General features: G+C 37.3%; 2 protein-coding genes across 7 annotated transcripts in view; both read right to left on the bottom strand.

The window, feature by feature from the left end:
* LOC122085817 (autism susceptibility gene 2 protein homolog) overlaps positions 1–2,208 on the bottom strand; it is a 44,056-nt gene extending 41,848 nt beyond the window's left edge. For 5 of the 6 annotated variants that reach the window (XR_006142232.1, XR_006142231.1, XR_006142230.1 and 2 more), the window contains exons 1-3: positions 2,075–2,195; positions 367–648; positions 42–257 (exon numbers count right to left, since the gene is read on the bottom strand). Coding sequence is in view for 1 of the 6 variants with exons in the window: in XM_042654408.1 (XP_042510342.1) it covers positions 42–257; positions 367–573 (423 nt within the window). In the remaining 5 variants the exon portion in view is untranslated. Of the gene's footprint in view, positions 1–41; positions 258–366; positions 653–2,074 lie in introns of all 6 variants that reach the window. The other variant, XR_006142228.1, reaches the window with a different exon arrangement.
* A 5,808-nt stretch (positions 2,209–8,016) lies between these two features.
* Positions 8,017–10,423, bottom strand: LOC122086359 (protein NUCLEAR FUSION DEFECTIVE 4-like). The gene is made up of 2 exons (XM_042655124.1): positions 10,193–10,423; positions 8,017–9,933 (listed from the first exon to the last, which is right to left on the bottom strand). Exon 2 carries the CDS (start codon positions 9,893–9,895, stop codon positions 8,165–8,167), a length of 1,731 nt encoding a protein of 576 aa, XP_042511058.1. The 5' UTR covers positions 9,896–9,933; positions 10,193–10,423; the 3' UTR covers positions 8,017–8,164.
* Positions 10,424–12,189: the final 1,766 nt, after the last annotated feature.

A 12,189-nucleotide genomic window follows, 5' to 3' on the forward strand; every position in this document is an offset into this window, starting at 1 on the left:
CCAAGAACAATAATATAAAAAGAAAGTTGCTCCACACTCACAGGGCAGTTCTGTGCATGTTCTTGTACTTGTCGATGCACAATTTGAGTACCACACCTGTTGCATACAACCGGGGAATTGCCAAAGGAACATTCGGCACAATGTGATGTGCATTCTGATAATGGACCCTGCCATGTGCATCCACTCCTGTGATAGAGACAGTGAACAGCTATTTTATCGATGGTTTCAGCAAGAGCTTTATTTGATTCCACAAGAGGCTGCAAAGGACAAAAAAAAGAAATTAAAAAAATTAAGACATGAATATATGACAAGATCGGAACCGAAACAAGACAGTTTAATACAGTAAATATCAGGAGATGGGAAAACCTTTGAATCTGCTTCAGTCACCAGGTAGCCATCATAAGGGCAGGCACGGGTAGTGCTTACAACATATGTTAAGCAAGGCTTGCAGTATAGATGAGTACACTGTGATTGTATGGCTTCATTGGGGTAGACAAGCAAGCGACAAACAGGACAGAAGTATTCACCAGCAAGAGACTGAATGTTTAGAATGCACTCATTATCAAATCCCATGTTGATGGATGGAAATTCTGCTCAGCTACCGTTGCACATTAGGTTAATCAGTGCATACAAGTGATGGTAGCAATCCTGCCTATCAGTACTCCAAAGAGTCAGTAACTATCTCAGCTTCTGTTGCCAATCTTGTGACCAATAGTGAGTGTGTGTGTGTGTGCGCGTGTGTGTGTGTTCGCAAATGTGTTTCCTTGTATTAGTGTGTGTGTGTGTCTGTGTGTGTGTGCACGCGCACATACGCATCAGCAAATATGCCTATTCCAATTGTCACAAAGCCTAGATGACCTAAGGAGTTGGAGGACCGCCAAAGTAGTACAAACAACAGCAACAATCATAACGTTATCCCAACTAAATGGGGTCCCCTACATGGATCTGATATGGAAATAAGGGAATAAAGAAGCACAAAAGAGACGTTTAAATATCTATTATATCTCTTTAGTATAGCAATGATATAATAAAGGCAAAGATCCATGTTGCCGATCGCATTTAAGTGGGATGTACCGGAGGTGTTGTGTTAGACGTTTAAATATCTATTATATCTCTTTTCTTTTTATTTCCTTTGCTTCATATCTTGCCAACCCCATTTAGTTGGGAAAAGGCTTTGTTGTTGTTTGTAGCAATGATATAATTAAGCTTATATGCTACATCAAGAATCAACATAAAAGCCATAATGCAATATGATATAATTATGCTAGATTTCTAGTCATGGCCTAAAATGAGAATTCAAAAATAATGAATAAAGTATAGGATATAAAGAAGCATAATTCAACAGCTCATTAAAGCTACACATTCATGATTAAATTAACAGCCTATCAAACTAACAGCAAACTTGTATGCTAACATATAGTTTCTTTGGTTGAATTCAAAAATCAAAACAATAATCATGATCTTGAAACAATTAACAGAAAGAAAAATGAGACTTGACAGTAAAACTAACGAAACTGCGAGAAAAGCAAATTGCAAAACAACGCAAAAAGCTCAAAAACATAGAATAATATAGAATACAGAAAGAATTCAGATTTGAAGCAAAATAACATAGAATAATTTCTTTCACTTTAGCATATCAAGCAATAAGAACACATAACTAATAATATAGAAGAATTTGAGACTTCAACATCACTATTCGTACAATTATGCAACTAAACCTAACAAATAATAAACTCGCCATTGTATGAACACACACATTTGAGGTGGAAATGACAATGGATAATCAATAACAATTAATAAATTTGGAAGACAGCTTCTATAATAACCGAACTACCGAGAAAAAGGCGAGAAGCAGTATAAAGATAAGAAAAAGAGGGTAAGAAAACAGAATTGAAGAGGAGACGAAGGAGTAGAAGAAATTCAAGGCGGAAAACAGCAGAAGAATAATAAGAGGAAGAAGTAGAAGAAAAAATGGGGGAAAATAAAACAAAATCGAAGACGATGGGAGGAAGAGGAGGGGGGAAAAAACATAATCGAATAAGGAGAACATGACGATGAAGAAGAAACAACATACCAACTAGGGTTGCTGCAAGAAAGATGAGAGTGACGCCGGAGACAGAGCGTACGACTCCAAAATCTAGGTTCAGGTAGGGTTTGCAGCGTGAAGCTTTGAGAAGATTGTGTCGAACGCATCGAACTAGATATTTTATATTCTTTCATTACCTTCTCTTTTTCCGGGGAGAAAAAAACAAAAAAAAAATGGTAAAATGATTCCACGCTTCTCAGTTACACTGTAATCTATACGCATACCAATAAAAGCACCAAAAATAACATTTTTATACAAAAGAAGCATATATATATACATATAAGTCACCCGCCCGGATGAGACTATGGTTTGAAGAACCAGGAATTGGAGATCCAGATCGAAATCAGTGGATACCAATTCTAATCATTGGTGCCAGAATCAGAATTGGATCTGTGGATTCCTCATCATCTTCTTCAGTTTCCATCTCCTCAGCTGGATCCGATCGATTCCAATGCCAATCCCGTTTTCACTCCAATACTTTAAATCAGTTGGACCGACCAATTCAGGTGGTCTAAACGACAATTTGGGATGGCTCTCCTGTTGGATCAGTGGTGATTGCTGCATATGGACAGGGGTGAGTTGCAACAATGAGACTGGCCATGTAACCAAACTCGACTTAGGACCATCTATTTCAGCTTCTTTGGAAAGATAAGTCCTTCATTGCTAAAATTAAAACATTTGAATTACTTGGACCCCAGTTCCAACAATGTTGAAGGGAGCCCACTTGAGAACTTAAGGTATCTCAATCTCTCTTCTTCATCATTTAGTGGAACAATTCCTCATCACCTTGGAAACTTGTCAACATTGCAGTATCTTGAACTCCAGTTTGGATTATGATTTAACCATCAAGGATCTTCAATGGCTCTGTGGTCTATACCTTCTTTGAGGTACCCAAAAACATGGATTCTATGGAAACTTGCCATCCTTGAGAACATTAGACCTCAATGGAGCTCAAATCACATGTCCTATTCCAATGTCCATTGGAGGATTATCATCCCTAACATTATTGGACCTTTCCAACAATCAATTGGATGCAACTATTCCTGAATCTATTGGAAGACTTTCATAGTTGGTTGAATTGAATCTATAAAGAGGCTTATAATTAATTTCAGTGTCAGGATTCCAACTTTTAGTCTAGAGGAAATCTTTATATCTAAACTCCAAGTGGACCCCAATTTTTCCTCATGGCTTGCAACTCAAAAGGAGCTCTCCAGTTTAAGTCTCACAAATGTAGGAATTTCAGACACCATACCCGATGGCTTTTGAAATTTATGTACTTGGCAGAGCTTGACGACTTTGGATCTCTCTTACAATCAAATTAGAGGGAAGGTTCTGAATTCTTTGGAATTTTTCAGTGCATTTATGGTATATTTGAGTTTCAATTAAAGGGTTCTTTCCCCATTTGGTCGAATGTCACTGATCTAAATCTTAGGAGAAATTTACTCATGGAGAAATTCCACATTATATTCATAAAGTTTTAGGGTATGGAGTAAGCAATAGGTGAATACAAAAGAAAGTGAATATGAAATATGGAGTAAGCAATAGGTGAATACAAAAGAAAGTGAATATGAATACAACAATCATTTTAACTTGGTGAATAGCATTGATCTTTCAAGAAATCAACTATTAGGAAACATTACAGGTGAGACAACAAGACTGATAGGAATGGGTACCTTGAACCTATCAATGAATCATTCAACACGACATATCCCATATAAGATAAAGGATTTGCAAAGTCTGGAAACCCTAGACCTCTCCATAAACGAACTTTTTGGTCAAATTCCTCCAAGCATATCTTCTTTAACTTTCTTGAGCCACTTGAACCAGCTTCGGACATTTAGTGATGCATTCATGTAAATTGGGAACTCTAGACTTTGTGAGTGCCCTCTAGCTAATAATTGCCCTGATACTAACATATCTCCACCTTCAGCATATGCCAAATAAAATGAAGGAAATATAGATGGAGAATGGATGGATATGCTTTGGTTTTACTTTGGCATCGTTATGGGCTTCATTGTGGGTTTTGGACTATTTGGGGTGTTTTGTTTTTCAATAAATCTTGGAGGAGTGCCTACTTTTGATTTTAGTCATTATATTGAATGTGGGGGCATTCTTGTGGAGGAAGTTGGAGCTGAAAGTGAACAAAACTTCAGGATCTTCAAGAAATTGGTTCATTTTATCTTTTGCAGAAAAACGTAGACCTTCTTAAAGAATTATAAATTTCAAAGTTGTAATACAAATGTAGGAGACTTAGATGTTCTATTTTAAATAATCTCTCTCTTTTTCTCTATAAATTTAAGTGGTTACAATCTCTCTCTCTCTCTCTCTCTCTCTCACACACACACACACACAGAGCATAAGACAACACATGAAGCTTTGATTTAATCTTAGTCATTTCTGCTCTCCCACGTGCATTTGCACGTGTTTTTTTTACTAGTATATATATAAAGTTAAACATTCACAAACACATCATACATCTACCCTCTGGTCCTCATTTATTGAGTAAAGAAGAGGAGCACGCCCCATTATAAAATAATTACAACAAATAATTAAGAAAAATATATAGTTTTGTATAGCAATTGAACATCAAGTAGAAGTTAAAACACTCTGACAACCACACTATAGCTTCTCATATGGTTTGAGCCTAAGTAACTATTATGAATTCCTCCATACCTATGATGAGTTGTACTTAATTAAAGAAGCTCTATGGCATTTGTAAGATCAAACACCAAGAACCACGAATAATAAAGAGACAATAGATTCGTACGACACAGAGATTTAACGAGGTTCACACACCAGGGTGGTGTGCTACGTCATCGGGCGAAGAAGAAGATGATTCACTATGCAGAATAGAAATTACACCCTAGCAGCGGTGAGGAAAAACTCGTCCTGAAACCCTAGCTGCGTGAAAATCCTGGAATATAATGACTTTATCAACAAGCAACAGTACATTATACATATACTTCAAATTGTGGGTCAACCCATCGATCGGCCCAACCCCTCTGCTTCCATCACAGATATCTCAAAAAATTTCTCATTCGGGTCGCCACCAAAACATGCCAGATCGGGTCAATCTTCAAAACGGGTCAAGAATTCGAGACAAACTTAATAGCATCTAAACACAATGAACACAATCACCCAACCTTATAAATCGAGACATCAAAACTGCCAACAAAGATAATTATCGGAGAATTATTCATTAAAGGTACGTTGAGGGTGACTAAGGCTTCAGTGGAAAAGTTAGGACACAATTTGAAGAGTGAAACGATAAGTAAGACATGTGAAGATCCTAAATCCAATTGGATACATTTGCAGTATAACATCAAGATTAGTTTTGCTTTTTGAAAAAAAAAAAAAGAAAAAAAATTTGATGTATCCATGTAAAATAAAAAAGTAATGGCAAGAACCATTGAATGTCCAGGGAGAAAATATGATTTTTATTGAAAACGGATAAACATTTTTGTAACCCCAAATTCCCTGCCAACCCAAAGCCTCTTGTGAAGTGACAAAAGAAAAATAAATGTCATAAAGTTTCTCTTTATTGTTTACAAAGACACTTACAAACAAGTAACGGCTTTTAATAAGACAATTACTATCAAACACATACACATAAAAAGCATGCCCATGGCCATATAACCTTATCAAACTTCAAGAGCAAATGGATTAGTAGTGCTGAATCAGTCCATGCTTCTATGGGTTCACAACCCAATGGTAGTGCTCTTTGATCACTTGCCTATAGCATGACCACTTAATGAAATATGGAGAGAAGTGGGGTAAATGGTCACAATACTATTGGAATGATTCCTCTTTGTCTGATAAGTATTGTAACTGGTATTCCTATGATCGGTTTAATAGATATTTTATTTTCTGGTTCATATTTTGAATTGGGTTCATCCTTCTAGTAATCGACTGGGGCCAGGTTGTAGCATGAAAAGAAGAACCAAAGGCACCCTACCTCTCGAAACAGACAAAGAGAGAGAGAGGGTCCCGTTAAGTTCTTACTCTTCCAGCGAAACTTTGATCCAACCATAACATAAAAGTTGGAAATTTATCCAAATAACGAGAAATCCCTTGGCTTCTACTTCAAACGCCCTTCCTGCTGTATCAAAGTCCAGCCCAAAAAATATAAAAATTGATTTTGATAAATAACATAATAGTGTCCATTCTGCATCCTTAGAAACAAGATTGAAGTTACCAACAAATGTGATGAATGGATGACCTAGAGTAGACAAGTGTACTCCACACCAGAGAAAGAAGTAATAATCGATGGAGAACAAGAGGGGAAGAGGGAGGGAAGGGAGAATTGAAGATCTAAAGTCCATAGAGAGATTTTGTAACATGTTGGTTTGGAAGCCAAGAGAAGAAAAGTAAAAGTTCAAAATTTTTTGAATTTGAATAGGTAGATAAACACATAAAAAATTATTACATAATACAAATTTTATTTTATTTATATTTGTTCTATTTTCTTTTCTTTTTATCGACTTCCAAATTATCATGGCCTTAATTTTATTGTTTTTGGTATTTGAAAATCATAAGAATATCTTTTTAGTTTTTACAAGTATGAAAGAATAGGAAATAAAGTAATTACTATTTTTATTTATTTTTCATTTTTTAGGTTCAAGGACCTATTGGTTATTACATCGTAGACCCATATCGGGGCTAAGAACATAGTCACGGAGTAGTCAATAGGGGCCCAAGTCCACACTTATTGCAAAGCAAGGAAATAGATGCAAACCAAGCACTGATGCACTTGAGAAGAGTTGATCAAGTCACTAACCCTCAGGCAGGAACTCCGCTTGCAGTGCCAAGCCAAGGCCCAGGTGTGCCAGTAGACCTAATCAATCTATAAGATTTCCATCATTGTTATAAAAGAAAGAATCGGCCAATTCTGATCCAAATCGATTGGAATCAATCAGAATTGATGGGGAAATAGGATAGAATCATAAGGAATTAGAGGGAATAAGATGGCACATCAATGCCAGTTTTGATATGATTTTCGCAAGAACCTGGTTTCTAAGAAGTGTTTTAAAACACGAAATCAAGGATTGAATTGGTCTCCATCGATTTTAATCTGAATCTGATTGAAATTGGTCTCAAGAACCTTAGAATCAAACCTTAAATATGAGAACTTACCAAAGGTCCTAGACATAAATTGACCATATATATTGAATCATCCATTTATTTCGATTCTGTTTCTTTTGGAATTCAATGAGAATCAGTCATTGAACAATGGGACAGTCTAGATGTGACCCTTATCTATCCCCCATTGTACATGGTCACATTAGTCCTAGGTGAATGAATTCTAGGAAAACTTGGTCCAATGTCATTAGGGAACATACACACCATATGGCCCCCACATATCTTCTCTCTATAGTTCAGAAGCTAAATCAAGACTTCCATCGTCGCGCCATTTATCTGATAAAATACATCTTCAGAATGGAGTCTTTGTAACCATCACTTATTCTGAATTTTTGTGAAGCAATAATCAAAATACTCAACAACCCTCCCTCAGTTTGAGGCATCACCCAAAGAAGAGAAAAATAAATAAAAAAGAAATGAATCATTCTTAATGTTATGAATAGAAAAACAGTGAAGTCATGAATAGAAACTCCTGATGGGAATTGAGAATAACGGTCTCCTGCACTAATCCAGACATCAAACTGCCCCTAGTGATTTTTTGTAGCTATTTAAATTATACAGTCTCTATGATCAATGGACGATAGTGGACATGCCAAGACTCAAACATACAACCGACCGACTTGAACAATCAGTCAACTAGAGCGGTGATAGGTTGAGGGCATTTTCACTACTAGGCTACCAACCCCATTGGTCTCCTGGGATGTAGTTGGTAGGTATAAGGCCATATTTGCAAGAAATCTATGAATAGTAACACCATTGATGTAATTGATTCAGTCTAGTGAAATGCTCAATTGGAATGAGAGGTTAAATTGTTATTCAAATCTACTGGTCGCAAAAATATAGTACAACCTACAAAGAACATGTTCATTTAAAAAAAAAAAAAATCCTGTCCAAAATCAACATCAATGAACTTAATGAACTTTCTATGTCTCTTCTATCTCACCCACCCCTTGCTTCTCGTATCTCCTCTGTCTCATCCCTGATTCCCTCCTCCCTGAACTTCCTATAGATATCACGTCTATAGAACTTTCTTGTTCTAAGCACAAGTATAAAAGAGAGTAGAGACCCCAACAAAATCAAAGATGAAACTATCATGAACGAGAGTTTGAAACATTGTGCTCCACTGCATTCCAAGCTCTCCCCATGGGCCCTCCTAAACCCCGACTTAACAAGTTGCTTCCTTGCTTCATTGTCATAAAGGTGTCCCACAACGATCACATTTAGAACATACATACCAAGCGGGCTCGCCAGGGATACAAAGTTCAACAATGAAGAGTAGTACTTGAGCCCAAATAACTCAGATATGATGGCCAATATCAATGTCCACTCGGCCCCGAAACAGAACCCTGTGATCACTGATGATACATAAAGAGAACCTGGAATACCAAAGGCTATAAGAAGATGACCCATGCATGACAAGAGGAGGATCATGGTGAGCATTAATGGTCTTGGCATCTTGTATTTACTCACAAAGATCTCTGATACAAAGCCAGCTGCCACTCGTCCGAGAAAGCTCCATATGCTTACCAGCGATAATAAAATGTCTTGGCTACTAGATGGATAGCCAAGAGACAATCCTATTTGTCCCATGTTATCAATGACCGTTAATGCCCCGCCAATGCCACAAAATGTTGCTACAAAAAGAATCAACATATCAAAGCTTAACAGTGCCTGCAATATAGTGTAGTCTTCACCTCTGTTTGGTGCCTTTAACATTTGGGTCCATCGAGAGATTGGAGTAGTCAAGGGTGACACTGCCTCTAGAGGTGGAGTTGATTCAATGGCAGATTGTTCCATAGGCTCCTCAATTGTTGTTATGAGATGATAAGAATCAGCATTGTCCAAGGATTCTCTCTTGCTCTTCCAAAGATTAATCTCTTCCTTTAAAACGATTGCCAATGGAAGACAAAGCAACAGTAGAACAACAGCCGCACTCCCACGATATGCAGCTCTGGAGAAGCTAACACTTCTCTCCAAAATTATTATAACCGTTAAAAACCCAACAAGAACAAGTGATGTGTAGAGAAAGTATAAAAAAATGTTAAAATCTTTCTTTTGTTCCTCAACAACCTTTATAATCCTACAAGTAGGAGCCAGCAACACACATATAGCAGTAGGAAGCCAAGCTATGAGAAGAATGAGGGACACTGAATCGTTACCATAGACTGCAAGGTAGAGTTGAGTCAAGATTGCACCACTGAGACCCATAAATCCTTTGAGGAGACCCACTATAATTCCTCGTCCTCCTGGAAAGTTCTTGACTGCTGTAACGAGTGATGATGCATTGGCTAATGACTCCATATTGCCACCTAGAAATATATAGATACACATATGCCATAATTTGGGTCGGCATATGCGTTGTGTAACTGCCAGCCAAATTGCAAAGTAGCCTGCAAAGTTCACCATTGCCCCTATAAGTAGTACAAGCCATGGTGGTAAGAGATCACCAATGATCCCAGAGAACACACCCACGGCTCCAACTTCCTTAAAGAAACTAATTAAATTGAGCGAAGTTTGGTCATATCCAAGTACTTCTTTGATATTATTTGAATATATACCAAACAAGTAACCCGAGCCTGCCATGGACATGACAATAAATGAAGAAAAAACCATGAACCATCGCCCCAAAAACAGTTGCACCGCCAAGTTCTTCATCTCTCTTCCTCCCATAATTAATTAATTAGAAAGTTTGAATGCAAAACATATTCCTGGGTCAATTCCAGAAGACAAAATATATTAGTAACAACATTTTGGAAATATTTTTCAAAGAAGAATATAAGAATTCTCTCCAACTGGTCTAGGAGGATGAGGATGTGAAAACGATAGGGCTTATGAGGTTTCTATATATAACCGAAAGAAGCTTAAGAAGGAAAGAAAATAAGATAAATTACGTAATCACAAAACGCAGAGTGGGCAATCTTTCATCACTAGAAAAGCAACGAAGGAGGTTTGGTAATCTTTTCCTACCTCAGATCCAACCTAAGGAAGAAGAGAAGGTAGCTTTGAATGTCCTGAAATTTCTGCTATTTCGTCAATATCGTCTCGGAGTTGTGACTTGAGAAGAAGCCAAACTGAAGCTCGCAACCAAAGCAACCCGTCTTTTCCTTGGATATTCTTCTTCTTCTTCTCAATAATCTAATTCTATCCCTTCTTTTTCCGCCCCCTTCCACTTCACTTCTCAGTTGCAGAGAGAGAGAGAGAGAAAAGTTTTAGTTGAGGTAACAAGGAGTCAGCGGACTATATAATAGCAGAATTGCAATCTGTTCTCCGTTTCTTTTCCGATGGATAAATTTTTAAAAACCAAATCTACTTTGCTTAAAAAGTCAAGATTGTACAACATTTTTCATTTGAGAAGGATAGTGATTTTTTATTTATTTAAGGAATCTTACTTAAAAAAACAAATATATTGTTAGATCAAACACCAAGAAACACGAATAATAAAGAGACAATAGATCCGTATGACACAGAGATTTATTGAGGTTCACACACCAGAGTGGTGTGCTACGTCCTCGGACAAAGAAGAAGATGATTCACTATGCAGAAGAGAGAGATTACACCTTAGCAGTGGTGAGAAAAAACTCGTCCTGAAACCCTAGCTGCGTGAAAACCCTAGAATACAATGACTTTCTCAACAAGCAATAATACATTATATATACTCCAAAATCGTGGGTTGACCCATCGGATCGCGATCGATCCAATCGAACCATACCCATTCGGGTCGCCACCAAAATATATCGAATCGGGTTAACCTTCAAAACGGATCAAGAATTCGAGACAAACTTAACATATATAATTATATTTGCCTTATAGATTTCCTTTATTAGAACAACCTTCATTATCACTGTATCAATTTCTAAGGAATCTTACCAAAAAAGGGTATTAGTTTCTAAGTAAGGTTAGCTGCCCTCTCCATCCCATTTACTCACCTGACAGCAGGGATTTAAAACTTCGGATTGGGATTGGGATCGGTCTCCCGATGTCAATCCAATTAGACCCATATCGGCTGGTTTTGCTTTTACTATTCATTGAAAATATATTTTTTTACTATTTTACCTCTAATCATGATTGACCGATCTCCTATGATATTGATGTGATCAATTTAATACCGATTCTTCAAAGTAATAATGTAGGAAATTTATCTTTCTTGCGTGATATTTACCTAGAAGAGGTAAAAGTAGGACAACCCCTATTGGTTGCGCTTCTGGCTTCACTGCATCGGAGATTCCAATTATCTCCTCCCCACATTTTTTTTTTCCATCATCAGAAGAAACAAGCAGTGCCGTACGTATAGCACATGGTTTGGGCTTCATCTAAAGTCTAAACATTTTGGCAGCTTCTTTTTGGAGTTGGAATGCCGAATCTTTGCATGAGACTTCTGTTTCCATGAGAAGTTGAGAACCCATTTATGTTGGACCATCATGGACTTCATTCCATGACATGTAAAAAATTTCATGAAGTTTTGCATGTTCCATCATGGCCTTTCACGTGATACCCGACCCAAGAGATAAGAGAAGGAAAGAGAGGATGGAAGGTGACCTACGTACCCCTCACCGCCCTCGTTTAATTGCAAGAAAACAAAAGAGAAAAGAAGAGAGAGAGGAAGGAGAGAGGAAGGTCGGGTGGAACCTACTTGTTCCCCCACTCAACACCTCCCCAGTTACCAAAAAAAACTCAACACCTCCCTCACTTATTAACTAAGGGATAAAAAGATAAAAAGATAAAAAAGAAACGAACTAGTGAGAGGGGACAAAAAAAGAAGAAAAAGGGACATGTAGTGGTGTCCCAAGCCTAAATCGACAAAATCAATCGAGCCTGACTGTTTAAAGAATGACTTAATTTACATCGATTATTAAACATGCCGTTATAAATAGGTAGTACATGTCTACACGGTTTAAGGATTAAACTTGATGGGTGTTCGATCGACCTAGTCCAGTTACAAGCCTAATTCGACCTGACATTTTTAA

The sequence above is a fragment of the Macadamia integrifolia genome, chromosome 8, assembly GCF_013358625.1.
Source record: "Macadamia integrifolia cultivar HAES 741 chromosome 8, SCU_Mint_v3, whole genome shotgun sequence".
NCBI classification, from domain to species: Eukaryota; Viridiplantae; Streptophyta; class Magnoliopsida; order Proteales; family Proteaceae; genus Macadamia; species Macadamia integrifolia.